A 19,823-nucleotide genomic window follows, 5' to 3' on the forward strand; every position below is an offset into this window, starting at 1 on the left:
AAGAAGGGAAAAATCTAGCAACTTGATTCTTCTTTTGGTATGTAAAAATTGGTTTTCGGATACCTGGAACTCATTTCTGATAGAAATAATATGAGTGACGATGATTGGTTTCTCAGTTGCTCCCCTGGAACCTGACAAATAAATTTGACCATGTACTGTCAGTGTCCCTTTAGGATATTCCATTGTTTTTGTTCCTTTTTGCCTCAAAAAAAATATTGTAACTACTTTTAGAGTCATGCAGGATTTATAGGCTAATCACTTACCCACCACTTTTATTCTGGGCACAAGTAGGGAGCTCTGCTAATGTCTGGGTCATGGTCTATAATAAGAAGAGAACTTGGCAAGTCATGGAAAACATCTCCCTTTTAGGTATGCAGCATTGGTATATGTCTATTCTTTAATCAGTTCCTGGAATCAGAGGGGCTACTGAATATCTATCACCTTCAAAACTAACATGTAATCATTACTAGCAGTAGCAGCAGCAATGGCAAAATTATCATTATTATCATCTATGTCAGAAGTTTGCAGTTCTATCAACAAGAATTTTAGGGTTGATAAGTTTTAGTTCCAAACCTTTATATTCTTTCCACCAAAAAATGAAATTAATCCCCATGAATAGCCAAAGCAATTTTCTCTTTCCTGAGAAAGAAGAACAAAACTGAAGGTATTATACTTGCTGGTTTCAAACTATATTACTAAGCTATAGTAATCAAAACAGTCTGGAATTGGTATAAAAAAAGACACACACACCAACAGAACAGAATTGAAAGCCCAGAAATAAACCTTAATATATACAAGGAGCCAGCATTTGACAAGGAGCCAAGATACTTAGTGAAGAAAGGATAGCCTCTTCAATAAATGGTGTTGGGAAAACTGGATTACCACAGGCATATAAAATTGGACCCCTTTCTTGTGCTACTCATAAAAATTAGCTCAACAGTAACAAATCCCAGATAATCCAATTTAAAAATGAGAGGAACTGAATGGACATTTTTTCAAAGAAGACATACAAAGTGGTCCAACAGGTGGATGAGAAGATACTCAATATCACTACCATCAGGGAAATGCAAATCAAAATCACAGTGAGTTATGACCTCATACCCAACAGAATGGCTGTTATTATAATAACATTATGCTAAGTGAAATAAGTCAGACAAAGACAATTATTGTATGTTATCATTTACACGTGGAATTGAAAAAAGTCTAATTCATAGAAACAGAGTGTAGAGTGTGGTCCTGGGGGCTGGGGTTGGGGAAATGAGATTTTGGTCAAAGGGTACAAACTTACAGTTATAAGATGAATAATTTCTCAGGACCTAATGTCCAGCATGATGGTTAAAATTAATAATACTTGCTATAGCTTGGAAGTTGCTAAGAGAGTAGATCTTAAATGTTCTTACCACAAAAAAGAAATGGTAATTATGTAATGTGATGGAGATATTAACTATTGCAATGGTGATAATCATTCTGCAATATATAAATATATCAAATCAACAGGTGCGCCTTAAATTTACCCAATGTGTTGGCTGAGTGAAGTATACTTATGTGTCAATTATATCTCAATTAAGCTGGAAAAAATGAAATTAATCTGACTCATGGTTTTATCTTTCAACCGTTATCAGTTTGCTTTTTTCTTGTTATAGTTTCTATACAGAATGAGTTCTTTTAATCTAAGTATTATTGAGAAAAATATTACTGAATTTATTCCTTCACTCAGCAAATATTTACTACATGCTTACTCTATGGCAGTCACCTGTTCTAGATATTTGAAATACAAATAAGCATATGGAAAAAAATTAAATAAATAATTTCATTGGTATGAAGGTAATGCATGCTTTGGGAAAAGTAGGGCAGGTTCAAGGGTATTAGGAGGGATGCATTGGCCATAATGAAAATGGGTGATCAGGGTAGGCCTCATTAAGAAGATAATACTTGGGCAAATGTTAAATGTATATTTTTAATCAATATTATTATAATTACTAATGTAGAACTTATTTGGTGGTAATTCTTAATTTTCTTCTACTTACTGGGAACTTTCTGCTTACTACACACTAAACTTTATATGGATTGGTGTGTGTTATTGCCTTTAAAGAAAAACATAATTCTAAAAAATGAAGTAAATATATAATTCTAAAATAAAGTAAGGTTATTGATCATCTTGGATTGATTTAATTATACTAGTAAACAGATTTTAATTAAATTTAAGAAAAATACTTAATTTTTTACTGAACAAGTGATTCAAATGTACAAAATTGTAGTAATTTTCAGTAGAAATTAAATATTTTTTTTAAAATACGAACATGGCAAAATAGTGCAAATTTAAAAAAACCTAAGCCCTTCATTTTTTCCTCTTCTCTGAAATTTATTTTAAACCATTCCTTGGATCTTTGATGACTTATAGTTCAAATTCAAAGCCAAACCATACAGCTATTTTAATTCAACAGAATGCCCTACCTGCTTCAAGAAGAAAATAGAAGAAAAAAACATTATATAAATATTCTTTCCTTTTCATAACTAGATGAAGTAGATACAGATTCTTCCACATAATCAATTAATGTTAAAGTAGCTAGTTTAAACCTGGCAAAGAATAGGTGCAATTTAGTACAAATTGAACACAAAATATACAATATATCTATCTGTAGTTGTTAAAAATCAAAACATATCTTAAGTGTGTATATAAAATAACACTTTCGTGTTATCTCTAACAAAGAATACTTTTGTAAAGTAAAAAGTTATCCTTTAATTTTTCTTTTGCATAAAGTTGAATTTTATACGTTGAGTTCTACAAAGACCACAGAAGCATTGTTCAAAGGCCTTGCTTGCTCTCTTCTCCCAAACTCAGAACTCAGTCTTTATTGCCCTAAATGTACCCACATTATCTTTACTTTTCTCCATTGAACACTTGTTCCTCCTGTGTCTGCATCTCAGTTGGTGACATCAAGGCCTACATTTACCTAGTTTATTCTAGCAGAGACATCTTCTATGCTTTTCTCTCTCTTGTCCTCAAAGTCTGATTAATCAAAAAAGTCCAGTTAGGTTTGCACTCTCCACTCTGCAAATTGTTGCCATAGTAAGTTTCTCAATGGGCAGAATTTACCATGCTGCTCTCCAGTTTCAAAGATTCCCATTTCCCCTAACATAAACTCTAAACTCTTCTGCATTTAAAAAAATTTTTAATTATTATTTTTTTAATGTTTATTTACTTTTGAGAGAGAGAGAGACAGAGACAGAGCATGAGCAGGGGAGGCTCAGAAAGAGAGGGAGACACAGAATCTGAAGCAAGATCTGGGCTCTGAGCTGTCAGCACAGATCCCAACACGGGGGCTCCAACTCACAAACAATGAGATCATGACCTGAGCCGAAGTCTGACGCTTAAGGGACTGGGCCACCCACACGCCCCAAGAACAGCTATTTTTTAAAATATTTTTTTAAAAGTTTATTTATTTATTTTGAGAGAGGCAGAGAGAGCATGGGCAGGGAGGGGCAGAGACAGACAGACAGAGAGAGAGAGAGAGAGAGAGAGAGAGAGAGAGAGAGAGAGAGACAATCCCAAGCAGGCTCTGCAGGTTCAGCGCAGAGCCTGACGTGTGGCTCGAACTCACGAAACTGTGAGATCATGACCTGAGCAGGAATCAAGAGTCGGATGCTTCACCAGACTAGTCACCCAGGCGTCCCACAAACAGCTATTTTGAACATGGCTTGATCTATCTTCACATTTCACTTACCACAACTCATCCCTAGAACCTGCAGTGGAGAGGCTTCCTGAAAAAAGCCCGGTTCTCCACATATTTGGGTCTTTGAATTCACTGCATTCTCTAATTAGAATACCTCTTCTCTTTTCACTCATTCATTAATTGATGAAGATAAATATCTACTGAAAATGAGGCAACGAAGCGTGTCATGGAATTAAATGAACAAAGCAGACATAGTCCCGGCATGCATGGAGTCTGCATTCTGCTGATTGAACATGCTGTCTCCTTCCTGACTCAAATCTCGTTCCCTTGCACTCCACTCCTGCAACATCCCTGACTGAGCTGGTTGCTCTCCACTTCTAAACACTTAGCCCCTCTGTGCATGCTTCTGTTGTAGTAGTTATGTCACATGTCTTTTTTACGTCCCCCTTCCCCACTAGACTCTGAGCTGCACACAGTGGGGAGCAGGTCTTTTCATCGTTGGACCTTTCTATAATGCCTAGGGCTGTGTTGGATGTCAAATCGATTCGAAGGGGCTTGATACTAAATTTCAGCATCATGCCAGAAAACTGGGTTTCTAAAGATGACCACGAGAAAGTTACTGAGTGCGAGCATATTTTTCTGTTTAGGATTGCCAGTTTTCATAATTTTTAAAGCTCATTTTTAATGTATTCTTCTGTGACATACTTTGCCTGCTATTGATTCTCTATGTTTTACAAGAATTACTTCTATCACTAAAAATGATAATGTTTTCATAAATGTATATTCAGTTCTCATCTTTAAAACCCTTACTGTACACTGTAGCTAAAGGCTTAAAACTTAGCTTTGTTATTTGTCTCCGCTTTACACAGAAATCACTCTTTCCTTAAAGATTTCTGTAAATAACAAGAGAGTTTTCTTTTTCCTACTGAGCTGCATGTGAATGCCTTGCAGCCTGAGGAAGGAACATATGCCCCACTCTCCTATTCCTAATACCATGGTTACTATAAAACTATTGCTATGCAGGATTACTTTTCAGTAGACTCAAGATCTATTGCTCCCAATACGACTCGGTATAGAATTTTTATATTGATTTATTCTGGGAAATGAATTCTGTGGGATAATTTACAAAAGTCTCCTTCCTTCCTTGAATAGCTAGAATGACTACGACTCCTCCATCTGTGTTTGACAGTAGCAATTCATAAATTCTGCATTGCATTTTTTAGTGGGAATACTAAAGATAACTGGATTGCAATTACACGAATAGTTGCTCTAAGTTTATAACCTGAAAGAAATGGGGAGAGTCCTAATGAAAATCAGGCTACCAAGCCAGTAAGATTTTAATAAGAAGATGAAACAATATTCTGAGACTGGAATTATATTTCTTTGAACTACGTATGCTACCTCCTATCACCACAAACTTAGTAAAAGGAGAAAATAATGATGCTAATTTTCAAAGCCTAAAATACTTTTGATCAGAATATTGATTTTAGTCTCTCCATGAGGGCTTATCAAACCATGTTGACTTAGGCAAGCAAAGTAATTGATAAACAAGGAAGCAAGTAGCAGATTTTAAAATGCATACATCTCTAACTGCACATCTAATATAATTTCACATATAATTATTTAGAAAGAATCACATTTAATGTACCTTTTCCAGCTCCATATTGCTTGAATTTTTCCCTGCATCATTACTGTATCTGCAAAATAAATCGACCCCGTTTATAATTTTATTAAAATGTAATTTAGAAAATCCTAATCAAAATGTCAATATTCTTTACCCTGGAACCGGTACTGTCTTCTCTTTCCTCTCGTTTGTTTCGTGTTCATTAACACTTTCTGCAAAACATTAAATAGAAGAAAAATACTTTAAAGGGTTTTCTGTGTGTGCAGGTGTGTGTGTGTGTGTGTGTGTAAAGATGGAAGCATTACTAGAAACTGGAACTAAATTCACCTACTGACATAACATTCATCTTAATAAAGTATTTTATAAATACAAATATTGCCCCAACAGTTTTCACTCTATCAGGGAAATTTATCAGAGCCAGAAATAACCACAGCCAAATGCAATGCTCTTTCCAAATAGAATGTAGGAATGAAAGATTCCCAATATTATGCAGGAATGTCAATTCAGTATGAAAGTAGACCTGGGGTCTCCTGAGAGAGAGAGACAGAGAAAGATTTCCATCAGACTGGCTGGAGGATAGAAAGGGCACTCTTCCTCTTTTTTTCCAGAGAATGTAGATTTGACCATTAACTGAAGGTAAAATCTTCGAGTAATGTCATTCCTTTGTATAAATACAGAAAGGGGAAGGCTTAATTCACATCATGCATGTATGGACAGTCAATAAAATATAAGCCAGAATTCTTGAGTTTATGCCTATTGCCCAAATGATTAGACCCCACTGCAGCTGTAACAACATGTGATACCATCAATTTCCAGTCCATGGTTGGTTGATCCACTGAAATAAGTCATCTGAGTGGCCTCGACCTCTGCTTCAGCACTGATGATTTGCTGTGCCACGGCCTCCACGATGGGCATCACCATGGCAGCAGTTGAGGTGTTGCTAAGCCACATAGATAAAAAGGCGGTACTGCTCATGAACCCCAATGTCAGCCTGAAATGAGAGGGCTTTTAGTATGAACTGTGCTCTTCAGCTTAACTAGCTCTGTATTATTTAACTGTCAAGGTTGCTGTTTTTGACTTGGGAATTTTTTTCAAAACACACTTAAGTTAAGGTTCCTCTCAGATGACGACCCCTCAGGATGGCCATAGCCAGACAGGAACCAAAGTGGCACATAGAAGAGTGGAGTTTTTATGAGATTTGTCTCCCTGGAAACCATAAGAATCTTCTCTTGAAACAGAAAAAAAATGATTAAATGTATAACCGAACTGCAAGTCAGTAGATGGTATAACAGCTTATAATATTATACCAATATTTGAATGCCCTTTGCAGATGACGCTTACCTTCAAATACTAGTAAGAGGAAATGTAATCAATTTTTGAGTTTAGGATCCCTTATTCTTTCTCTTATCTTTTGATCTCATCTCTGTTTATTAGTCTGTGTGCCAGGGAAGCACGAGGGCAAGGATAAAAATTAATATTTTTAAATCTGCTTTTTGTTATTGACTACTTGGCTCAATATATGGTAGATAAAGGAAATGGTTAAAATTACTAGCTAAAATGAGGTTTCAGAATTTTCTATAGATTCTATTATTTATGCTTTCTTGAATTTAACATTCCTACCTGTGGTCAAGAACTGGATATATTATTTTCTCTTCTCTTATATTTAGAGCAGTTCTTCTCCCTTAAAAATAACACACCTAAGACTTCTAGCATTTGAAACTGTATCTATAAGCTTTCAAAGTCACACCTGGGGGAAAAAATATGATCTCCTTTGAGTAGGAGATCCCAAAAAATCATTCAGAAGCACATCTTTCCATATAAAGCCATTTATAAAATTCTGTGACTCCCTTAAAAGTAGATCCACAAGTGGGGCGCCTGGGTGGCCCAGTGGGTTGAGCGTCCCACTTAGCTCAGGTCATGATCTCACAGTTCATGAGTTCGAGCCCCACGTCGGGCTCTGTGCTGACAGCTTGGAGCCTGGAGCCTGCTTCGCATTCTGTGTCTCTTTCTCTCTGTCTCTGCTCCTTCCCTGCTCACATGCTGTCTCTCTCTCAAAAATAAATAAAGATTAAAAAAAAAAAAAAAAAAAGTAGATCCACAAGAAAAATTCCACACTGTAAGTTTCCACTTCAGATCAGGTGAACAATTTTTACATGTAAAACAAAATAGAACTCTTTAGATATCTGTTTAAATAAGACAAGATTCCTAATAAAAGCAAACTAGAAATAACTTTAACTTAAGGCTCTGACAAGACCTGAAATATTCCTATAAAAGAAGATGGTGATCAGATAAATCTTTAGTGTGGTGAAAATGCCTTAAATTGCAAAGCCACTTAATGATATAATGGACAGGACTCTTGCTTCACTGTGCGGTTCACTCCCCTATTCCCTGTGTTCAGTGAGAAGGTGATCAAGGAAAAGAGACAGTATCTGTAGCATCCCAAGAGCTGTGGAACACCATTTCATTTTAGGAGTGAAATTACCTTAATACATACATGTTATAAAAATTTTAAGTAATAAACATTTAAAAAATTTGACTCATCTGAGTTATTTTCTGTATTCAACAACACTCTTTTACTCATAAATGGTAAACACAGATATGGATGCACTCTAGAATGAATTATGCAACATAATTCAATAAAATTTTCTTATTTTCAAAGAAAAATGAGAAGGGAAGAACCACCTAAGGCTTTAAAGCTTAATGCTTAGGCAAATGTTAAATGTGTATTTTAAAATCAGTATTATTATAATTTCTAATTTAGAACTTTTCGGGGGTAATTTTACTGGGAACTTTCTGCTTACTACACACTAAACTTTATAAGGACTGGTATATATGTTATTGCCTTTAGAGAGAAACATATAATTTCTCATATGCAAGTGATTATGACACTGAAAATATATTTTTTAGCTCACATCTATGTTCTTAACAAGAGCTAGAATTAAAACTACAATAGCCAATTAATTTAATGGAAAAAAGCATTCATTTCAGTGGGGGAAAGCATTCAGTGGGGGAAAATCAGTCAACTGAGCGATTTCACATTCTGTAGATGAAACTTCTTAATTGATTGTTTCACTTTGCAACAGTTCATTTAAAAAGAAAAATGTTCACCTTGGAATTTTTCTGCACACATTTGTATTTTGTCAGTAATGTCTTTGTCTTTGGTTCTTAACATCTTCCCTGATGATCAAGGATGCTCTTGAGCAAGTCTTGAATGGGTAATTAGACAAAAAACGAGATAGGACTGAAATCTACTCTGAAGCCTATCAATCTTGTCTGTTGAGGTTCAAGGCTCCTCTCAGCTTTGCCTCTTAATGTGCATGAAAGGTGAGAGTTGTGTGCACTTACTCCAATCTCCCTGTAATTAGACCTGCTGTGAAGGGAAAGTTGTTGTTTCCTCCTCCAACTCAAGTACACTTTACATCCCTTTCATATTTGCAGAGGAAAAAAAAAAAGGCATGAATTATACTGTGATATGAATGACTGCCTGGATGCGTATTACTTATTTAGTTATTTGCTCTGCATAAAAATGATCTGTTTGGAATGTAAACCTGGAACAGTAAATGCGGTACTTACCATGCTGGGTTCACACCCACTGTCATCACCATTCTCAGAGCGATCCTTTTGTGCAAATTCCATTTTTCTATTGATGTTGCTAAGCAGATGACTCCAATTAGCAGTAGATGAAAATCTTTGAAATAAGCAGATGCCACCTGAAATTATAGTTAAGCCCATGATCATTTATTTATGTTGGTGGGGGGAAAATGAGATTGCCCGAGAAAGCAATTTTGCTTTCTCTTAACTTTGCTGCTCTTAGCTGTGACCTTCAAACTACTTAATCTTTCTATTTGGTTAAGAAAAATGTAGATGCATTAGAATACAAATTTGAAGTAAGTTCTATATTCTTACCCAGAAATAGTAGTGTTAAGGAAGAATATATACAAAAAAAAAAGAAAAGAAAAGAAAAGAAAAGGGAACCCAAGATACTGGGTTTTTATTTACTTTTATTTTTTTATTTTTTTATTTGTAATGTTTATTTATTTATTTTGAGGGGGGAGGGAGAACGAGTAGGGGAAGGGTAGAGAGAGGGGGAGGGAGAGAATCCCAATCAGGCTCCACACTTAGCGTGGAGCCCGATGAGGAGCTCCAGGCATGGCTCTATATCACGACCACAAGATCATGACCTGAACCAATATCAAGAGTTGGATGCTCAGCTGACTGAGCCACACAGGTGCTCCATACTGGGTTTTTAAATAACTGTGTAACATCAGGAAACTGCCTCCAATGTCTTAATTTTTCCTCCTCTCAGCTGGGGTTAATCGAGTTATGCTGCTATGGTAGAATGACAATGACTGATTTGGGAAAGTCCAAGTTAAGTCTCCAACTTGCCAGTGTCATCGATACTATCCATTATGCCATAATTTCAGTGTCACTTCTTAATACTTTGAATGGTTTTACCTTCAAAATCATTTGCTATAAAATAAATACTCTTCAATAGGAGCCAACATTTTAAACCATTTTTAGCTAACACCATTGAGAGATTAGTAGAGTGTACAGACACTTTGGGTCCACCTATTTACCAAAGAATGCTCTGAGGTATGTTAGGTACATAATCTTTTTCTCAAACAGCAGCAACAACACAAAGATGTTGTGGTCAAATAAGTTTAGAAACCAGAGAGTTTTGAAATACTAGCATTTTCTTTCCCATAGATCTCCTCAAAACCTTTAAATACTATATTTATAATATTTAAACATTAAATTTTATAAATAATATAAACATTATATTATATATTTATATTAAGTATACCTTTAATATATATTGCCACTCCCAGAGTTCCATATACAACATATTTCTCAACTTATCTAACCACAGAAAACTTACTTTTAAATTCTTAGGTGCTGTACCTCATGAGACTGATATTCAACAGACCTGACTTTAGGACCCGCTTGGTTAAACTGAATCACAAGGCTGTGCAGAAAAGAGAGGATTATAAGAGGAAATATCCCTAAGGCACCTGAGTGGCTCAGTCAGTTAAGTGTCTGACTCTTGATTTCAGTTCAGGTCATGATCTCACCATATGTGAGATCAATCCCCACAGCAGGCTCTGCGCAGACAGCGTGGAGCTTGCTTGGGATTTCTCTCTCTCCCTCTCTCTGCCCCTCTTCCACTTGCACACTCTCTCTCAAAATAAATAAATAAACATTTAAAAAGAAAAAAGAAATATCCCTTAAAAATATCTGTTAGAAGGAATGGAAGAGTTGGAAAATAACTATTCTAATATGAAACCACAAAGGAACAGAAAAATCAGTCTTCATGATGATTTTGCTATTAAAATTTTTTTAATGTTTTTTTATTCTTGACACAGAGAGAGAGAGAGATAGAGAGACAGAACATTAGTGGGGGAGGGGCAGAGAGAGAGGGAGACACAGAATCCAAAGCAGGGTCCAGGCTTTGAGCTGTCAGCACAGAGCCCGATGTGGGGCTCGAACCCACGAACCAGGAGATCATGACCTGAGCTGAAGTTGGACACTCAACTGACTGAGCCAAACAGGTGCCCTTATTTTGATATTTTAAGTTGTATCTGCACTTTTAGCATAACCTACCAAGTCTGGCTTGGTTTCAAAACAAAATAAAAATTAGCCTTGGAATTAAAAGTGGACAAGTGGATCTCTTCTTTATGTTTTGTGAAAAGTCAGTTTATTATGTTTTCAAAGTTTATATGTACCTCTTTGCGTTTTGTAGTAATTGCATAATCAAAAATGATTATATCAATTTCCTTATTTCATTTATTAATTACTCTAACATTGGACAAGAGTTTACTATGCACCAAAACTGTTATATGAACAGGGAAGGCAAGAATAAATGTCTGACATGTTTTTCCCTCTTCACACCTCTTCAATTCTCAAATATCCAGTTTTTCTAAACAGATTTTACTATTTTTCTGTATTGTGGAGCCCTGTTTATTTCCTTTATAGCACATCACATTATGTAGTTTGTTTGCCTGCTTGTTACATGTCTTCTGTATTACACTATACATTCTAAGAGGGCCAGGAATCTGTTTTGCTAGTCATTGCATATTTGGCACCTAGTACAATTCTGGTACCGAGTAAGAGCTCAGTAAATAATATTGGATGAGTGAGAGAGGGAGGAAGGGAATCCACGTATAAGCTACACTCTCTGAGCTCCTAAATCCCAATTGTCTACCCTCTCTTCCCAAACTTCTAACCTCTTAACTCTCTCAGTCCTTACATTCAGTATAAGTATTCTTTCAATTTATTAATTTACTAGTGTTTACAACCTGACAAACCATTTTTTTCCCTTCCTGGGTCTATCTCTGCCTGTCTGAATTTTTCTTCTTGGCCTACTTTCAAAATTACTCTTCCTCTACCTTTTTTTAAATGTTGGTACTCTATAAGGTTTGTCTCCAGTCTTCTTGTTTTGTACCCCTGATTATTGAATTTTACAGATTCAATTTCTAACTCTATGTGACTAAAATCATGTTTGGCACATAGTAGGCATTCAATACATATTTGTCGAATTAATGCTGATGACACTAAGGTGTTTGTGCCCAAACAGATAAGTCTTCTGTGTTCCAGACTGGTGTATCCAGCTGGACATTTCCATTTGAATTTCCTATAAATATCTAAAAACTCAGCATATGCCTTTTTGTGGCAAATGAAACTTCCATCTACTTAGTTGTCCAAGTTAGAAACCTAAGGGTCAGCTCTGATTCCTTTTTCATTTCCAATAAGTGCGTCTTAGTCACTAAGTCCTATTATTTCCAGTTCCCCCGTCTACTTTAAATTGTCCACTTTGTTCTATTCAAACCTTATTACTACTCAAACCTTTCATTGAGCTCCTTACTGCTTCTCACATGGTTACTGTTTGATCTGTCTTTTTCTAATCCACCCCTCACCATTGTCACAATTACTTCTCTAAAGTATAAATCTAATCACATCATTGTGCCTCCTATACTCCTTCAGTGGACTCCATGTGTTTTAAGACCAAAATCCAACCTTCTCAACACGTCTTGTAAGACTCTTCATCATTTAGTCCCATTTCACCTTTCCAGCTTAGTCTTTCAGTGCTCTCTGCCAACTTCTCCTTAAGTGTGAAACTCTCCAATCACAGAAATGCTTTAACACTCGGCTGTCATTTAACCTGGAATGACTCTATTCTCTTATTTTGGTTACCCATAATTTTCCTTCATGGATGAAATCAGATGTCAATTCTAAGATGCCTTTCCTGACTACCCTAAATGTGGTTGGATGCTGCTTCCTTTTGTGAGAGCACATCTTAATGCACGTGGTGATAATTTTTTTACTTTATTATCCCCTTTATTAGACTAGATATATTTTGAAGGCAGAGATGTGTCTTATTGATCATTGCATTTATGGATTTAGGACATTCATGGCACATATTGGCACTCAATAGATACTGAATTAATAAGTCCCTAGACTCAAGAAGCTTACAGGTTACTAGGTGAGAAAAACAAGGTAACAAAGACGGCAGTAAAGTATCACAGGTGCATGGAAAATATTTCTTCAAGCTATAGCTGAGGCTCAAAGAGTAAATAACCACCTTTTTCTAGGGGAATTGGGAAACTCTTCTTACAGTACCTGATATTCAAATTGATTATGGGAAGATAAATAGACATTTGAGTTTTTCTCTGCTCTTATGTCTTTTGCAGTTTTGCTTATGAAAATAAACCCTACTTACACTATTCCATCAGTCTGAGAATTCTATGAAAAAATAAATGCAGAATTATTTTAAAAATCACCATGTATTTAAAGAAATACATAGAAGTGAGCCATTATTAGTAAATTATTGAACACAGAAGGAAGTCCAAGACCATAAGATACTCTTGTATTTCTCTTTAGATTATGTCAGCAGTTGGCAGACTTTATCTGTAAAAGGTCAGATAATAAATGTGAATTTGTGAGCCTCATTGTTTGTACTGCAACTACTCAACTTGACTGTAGCACAAAAGTAGCCAGAGACTGTAAATGAATAACCATGGCTTTGTGTGTTTCCAATAAAACTTAAAAAACATTTTTTTAAATGTTTATTTATTTTTTGAGAGAGAGATTGACAGAGTGTGAGCAGGGGAGGGGCAGAGAGAGAGAGAGGAAGACACAGAATCTGAGGCAGGCTCCAGGCTCTGAGCTGTCAGCACAGATGTGGGGCCCGAACTCACGAACCACAAGATCATGACCTGAGCTGAAGTCGAAGGCTCAACCGACTGAGCCACCCAGGTGCTCCTCCAGTAAAACTTTAATTTAAAAATTGGGTAGCAGGCTGAATTTGGCCCTCAGACTCATAGTTTTCCAGTCTCTTAATAGACTCTGTAAACAAAAAAATGGCCTGCAGCCCAATTGTCTAAATGCAAATAATTATACACCTAAGGAGGAATTCTCACATTCTTTTGTTTTCCATTGTATTACCCATTCTTTGGGTTTCATCACAGTATATTTGCAGCACATTAGTCACGAGTATATGTGTTTGTTTATAGCCCATGTGTATAGGAGGTAATAGGAGAAAATGCTACTGGTCTGTAAATGACACTGGTAAATATAACTATTTTTGAGGCAAAATAAGCATGTCAAATAAAATTCTAATGAAATTTGAAATCTGTTTTTAAGATCAAGGTAGTCATATCTCTGTCTCAAAGTGGGATTTCACCAAAACACATGCACTTTTGCTATCAGAGCATGTGGGTTCTCTCTTAGCTATAAAATTTACCACTTCACAAGCTTCCTACAAGTCAGTATACTTACCCATAAAAGTTCAAGTTTATTTATGCTTTGTTGCTAAATCCAATGGTCAATTTCCAGTTTTCACATTAATTGACCTATTAGATTTGACACGTTTGATCACTGCCTCATCCTTAAAACATTTCCAGGATCCCAAACTCTCCTGGTCTTCCTCCTACCTCAATAACCCATCCTCATTCTTCTTTGCAAATTCTTTTTCTTCTTATCAATCCCTTAATGTTGTAGTTCTCCAATTAGTCAGTTCTTTGTTATCTTTGTTTGTTTTTTATCTTCACTCATTCTCTAAACGATCTCATCAACTTTTAGAGCTTTCAGTATCATGTATATGCTGATAATTCTCAAACCTGTATCTCCAGCTCAGCTCTCTCTCATGAACTCTGGGCCCATTTGTATTTAACTGCCTATTTAACACCCTCACTTATATATCAAACAGTTATTTCATACTTAGTGTCCAACTTTGTATTCCTGGTGCCAGCCTCTCTTGTGCAACAAGCCTACTCTGCCCATGGTTTTCCCCATTTCAGTTGATGGCAACTCCAATTTTCCAGCTGCCAGGTCAAAAAGTTCTGAGGCATCCTTGAATTCTTTCTTTCTATCATATGCTCTATCAAATCATACAGGAAATTTTGTTGGTTTTATCTTAAAAATACATTAACAATATATTCAATATCCCTATTACTATCCCTTGTCTGAATTAACCATGGCCTCTCAACTGCATTATTGCAATAACGTGCTACCTGTTTCCTTCTTTCTGCCTTGTTTCTCAGCATAGCAGGTCTAAATTATCCTTTTAAATAAAAGTCAAATTGATCATGCCACTCCTCTACTCAAAATTCTCTAGAGAGTCTCATTCTCATTTCATTAAAATGTTACTTATGTTGGCCTACTTTGGCCCTAGATGGTCTAGTCCCTCTACACATTATCTCCCTGACATCATCTTCTATCATTTTCTCCTTCACTCACTTTGCTCTAATCACCCTTCGGACCTATTCCTGTCTTGAGGTCTTTGTGGGGGCCGTATGGCCTTCGGTGACGGCTGTTCCCCAGATATCCACATGACTAACTCCCTCATCTCCTGTAAGTCTTTGTTCAGGTATTGACACCTCATTGAGTCTACTCTGATGATCCTGTTTAAAACTGCAACCCTCTCTAGATCTTTATTATCCTGTTGCTTTTTTCCATAGCACCAGTTACCTTCTAACTCCCTGTAATTTACCTATGCATTAAGGTATATTGTTTATTGTCTCTTTTCTCCTATGAAGACAGGGACTTTTGTCTGTGTTTACTCATTAATGTATTCCCAAGATCCTGGCAGAGTCCTAGCACATAAATATTTATTGCACGACTGACCTAAATATATAACATCTGCATATACATATGAATATCTTCATATTTATATCTATAAAATTTATATATAAACACTTTTTCCATGACGATGATAATAATAATGATATTTGTTTTGGAATATCTAATTCAGCACCCTAAATATTTAGCATTTCAGATTTTATTCAATAGATATGAGAGAAATTCAAAATTTGTTGACATTATTTTTTTTTTTTAAATTTTTTTTTTCAACGTTTTTTATTTATTTTTGGGACAGAGAGAGACAGAGCATGAACGGGGGAGGGGCAGAGAGAGAGGGAGACACAGAATCGGAAACAGGCTCCAGGCTCAGAGCCATCAGCCCAGAGCCTGACGCGGGGCTCGAACTCACGGACCGTGAGATCGTGACCTGGCTGAAGTCGGACGCTTAACCGACTGCGCCACCCAGGCGCCCCTGTTGACATTATTTAATACAATAAGGTGCTCAGTAAGATACAGATATTTAGCATTGACTTAATAAATGCATAACATAAGATTAAAACTATTGTGGCCAAAGAGAAGGATGTGTAAGGCTCTGAACTTAGACAAGGGTATTAAAGACACATTAGTCTCCATGGCAAAGTTGAGATTCCAAATCCTTCAGAAGGGCTGGTATGATAGTTAACACCTTTAACTGTGGATATTAAAACTCATAAGAATAATTGATGCCTAGTATCTATCACTGTTTCACATTTTTATTTGATTTGATTATTATAACAACCTCTGGATTATGAGAAAAAAAGAGTTGCTAAGGGACATGATCAGGACCATACAAGTAATTAGTGGTGAATATCAGGTTTTAAGCTCAGGTCTTCTGAATAAATCTCTAGCCCTTTCCCCATAACTTTGGTCAGATATTTCCTAGTAAAATTCCAGTTGCCCTTTCTGGAAAGAGGATCATAAGACTGAAGAGCAGTTTGCTACACTGAAAGTCCTAAGGACTTTGATTTGTTTCAAGTTCCTACTAAGCTTAGGGTAAAAAAAGTCACATAAAATTTGCAACGAATTTAGGCTGAAATGAAATAGATTCACTTAGCTTTGCAACAGTCAGAATGTTTCTAGTGAGGTATTCACTCTTGTCAATGTACAAATAATGATAATATTAACTAATATATAGTGAGTGCTTACCACGTGATAGACATTACATTCACTAACTATCTAATTCATAAGTACCACTGACAAACTGGAGGTAGTTCTGGGAACAGGAGTGAAGATGGTGGTGATGGCACAGGTGGAGGTGGTGGGGTTAAGGAAGGGAGTTGAGATGCAGAAACCATAAAGACTGGAGGGGGGAGACTGAAAGAGGAAATGGTATTTATTTTCACATCAAAAACAGCAATGTCATGTGGAAGAAAGATGAAGTTTTTATTGTTGCTGTCCGTGTGTGTGTGTGTGTGTGTGTGTGCGTAATCTTAGACATTTAGAGGAAAGTCTAGGGACAAAGTGACTGAGTTTGACACTGGGCTCAGTAAAGCTGAGTGAATCAAGTATTCAAAGTGTTAAAAAACATATGTATTTTCTTTGAAGGGTATTCTAAACCCACACACAGGAAGACCCAAACACTTCCTGAGTGATCTCATCTGTAAGAGCTATTGAGAGGGGAAATCCCTGCCCAGGATGAAATGATCCAGAAGTACGAGCTTCCAAGGCTAAGGTTCTATGACTGTTAAATTAGTCTGAGGTTGACACTTCTGGAGACAAAGGACTCTTGGACAGGTATTGGCAGCCTGACTAACGCAACAGCTGACAGTACCTAGAATTTTGCTGCCTCTAGTCAGGCCTCCACATTCTGTAAAAAGGCAAAGATATTTCTTTGGCAGTTCCCACAAAGCCAGGCTTTCCTAGGCATCCTTCTTCTCCTGTCTTCCTTTAGCCTCTTTGCTACAGAAATGCCCCAGTTGCAGTTAATCTTGCTTTGATCTCAGCTTCTTTTAAAAAGTCAATTTTGTCAGTTTCATTCTTATTAAACCGTAAAAGACAAATACGTCACTGTTGAACTAGTTACCTTTAGAGGTACAACCACCTAGGCCAGCAGGACAGGGGTTAATAACTTAACACACTACGTTTAAGAACTTGCCTGCCCCTTCTTTTAAATTTTCCTTTACTGGGAGCCATGTAGCATGTTGGAGCATTTGAGAAACTTCTTAAATTATAGATCCCAGATTCTGTGGGCAGCAGAAGGGGACGAGAAGCTACACTCTCTTCCCAAGCAATGGTGCTTAGAAAGAAAAGAGTCAAGATTCTGAGGGAAGGGAAAATGCAGTAAGAAAAGAGGAGTAAAATGGATCTGCAACGCAAAAAGAAGAAAAGAAGATCTTGAACTATGAAATGAGGAAGAATGACATGAAGAGAAGGAAAGGAATTGCTTCTCCCATAGGACAAAAAACAAAACAAAATAACAACAACAAAAAACCCCATCTCTATATAACATGGGTTATTTAAAAAGAAAAATCTCTACCCACGTTATAAGACAGATGAACCTCAAGTTAGCAATTTGAACCCTGGCAGAAGATAGAAGTCCAAAGGTGACAAATTGCAGGGGCTGGCATCTTGAACTTGACATCTTTCCTGAGATTCTTTCAGCTGTGGTTTGGGCAGTTGTGTGCTGGGTGGCTGGAGACTGCATGAAGACAGATTTTCTGATTTCAATGCATTTCATGCTTTTAATGGGAAACTGAATCCATTTTCTTCAGACGGGTACCCTCAGATTGTATAAAGGTAAGAAACACCTCTCAGCATGAATAAACTCCTCTCAGCAAGAACAAAATAGAAATACACATGAAAGTTAATTTGGCTTTATCTTTTGAAATGGCAGGTTTCTGGAAAAGAAAACAGGGTAGCTTTTTCTTCATTAAAAACAAAAATTGCTTTTCTAACACTGTGTGAGACCAAATTCTGTTGAAAAGAAAAAGCTTATGCAGGATGTGAAAAGGTTGGCCCTTTTGTTGGGAGGGAGACACCAGCCATAGATGTCAGCCCAGGAAGGCTGGACACGCATTTCTCCTACTGACACACATGACTCAAGAGGCTACAGCCTGTGTTTTGTTTCTGTCCACCTGAATGCAGACATACATGCAGAATTCTAGGGAGAAACAACTGGAAACTTGCAGGACTTACGTGGAAGCTTTATCAATAGGATTATTGCTCCCTTTCAATACAACTTTTCTCAATGGGAGCATCAGCACAAAATAAGGAATCTAATTATCACATACATTTGCAAGAGGACTTACCTTCTTAGAAGGCATGATCCCAAACAATGGAAACATTAAACCAGGCAGCAAAGCTGTTACTGACAGAGGCAAAGCTTCTGTAAGCCAAAATGTGGCAATGACAAAGAGTGTGTAGGCACATTCTGCTTCCTGGAAAGAACAAAAGAAAAATGCAAGGTGAAATAATGAGGCTGGGAAATCATTAATCAAATCACATCCACATTTGCTGAATGGAGCTGTGTCACCGAGAAAGTAAGAGGAAACTCTGGAGGTCTCTGAACCTTTAAGTTGGGCAGCAAATAATTATTTCTCAGGGATTCTAAGAGCCAAAATTTAATAAAATGAAAAACTGAAGACAAAAAAGTCCTCAGTTTTTAATTTTCATTCACCTTCCTTCGAAACAGATAACAGCATATAGTCAATTTTCTGTGCTCATATCGGTGTGTATGAATGCTTGTGTTCACTTTTATTTGCCTATAAAATGCCCTCCCGGTTCTTCTGGAGTGTGTAAATAGCCAAGTTACTGTCTTTCCCCTGGGGCAAGACATATATGACTTTTAAATGCGTTCCCTGGTGCCTGTTGGTGGCACATGTACACCTGCCTTCCTCTCCTACTAAAGGGCGTAAATCAACCTAGAAAAAACTTTTTGCTGTATTTTGCTTCAGATAAAGAAGGGCAGTGCCAAGCTACATGAGATGGATGGGACTAAATGAGCTCCTAAGTAACATGGACCTGGAGTTTAAGAGCCTCCTGCTTTGCTTTTTAGAAAGACAGCTGAGCTCCTGGGGAAACACAGAGAGACTCAACAGAAATGAGATTCTTAACAGAATCTGTTGCTTTGCTAGGTATAAAATTGTGTGTTTCTGTTTTACGATGTTGTTAAAAAATGGTTGAGATTTGGGGCTCAAGATGGCAGAGCTGAACTTGCCTCCTCCCATAGACACAACAAATCTATAGCCACACATGAGATAATTTGTTCAGAAAAATAAACCTAGGAACTACCTTAATAGTTTCCTTCACAACAAAGGATAAAAAAGCCACATCTGGACAGGTAAGAGAGGCAGAGATGTGGTCTCACCAAAAACCCTGTGTATGGTATGGCGACCCACAATTAGGAGATATCTCACAAATATGAAGTTACTCCCTGAGGAGTGAGGGGTTTGTGCCCCAGATTGGACACC

General features: G+C 36.8%; 1 protein-coding gene across 4 annotated transcripts in view; it reads right to left on the bottom strand.

Annotated features, from left to right (window-relative positions):
• The window catches only part of SLC13A1 (solute carrier family 13 member 1), a 233,938-nt gene that overhangs the window by 56,322 nt on the left and 157,793 nt on the right, over window positions 1-19,823 (bottom strand). For 3 of the 4 annotated variants that reach the window (XM_042923367.1, XM_042923380.1, XM_042923364.1), the window contains exons 4-8: window positions 18,663-18,791; window positions 8,872-9,008; window positions 6,102-6,289; window positions 5,453-5,510; window positions 5,323-5,371 (exon numbers count right to left, since the gene is read on the bottom strand). In XM_042923367.1, the coding sequence (XP_042779301.1) occupies window positions 5,323-5,371; window positions 5,453-5,510; window positions 6,102-6,289; window positions 8,872-9,008; window positions 18,663-18,698 (468 nt within the window). In that variant the 5' untranslated portion in view covers window positions 18,699-18,791. The remainder of the gene's footprint in view (window positions 1-5,322; window positions 5,372-5,452; window positions 5,511-6,101; window positions 6,290-8,871; window positions 9,009-18,662; window positions 18,792-19,823) is intronic. The other variant, XM_042923373.1, reaches the window with a different exon arrangement.

The sequence above is a fragment of the Panthera leo genome, chromosome A2 (assembly GCF_018350215.1).
Source record: "Panthera leo isolate Ple1 chromosome A2, P.leo_Ple1_pat1.1, whole genome shotgun sequence".
NCBI classification, from domain to species: domain Eukaryota; kingdom Metazoa; phylum Chordata; class Mammalia; order Carnivora; family Felidae; genus Panthera; species Panthera leo.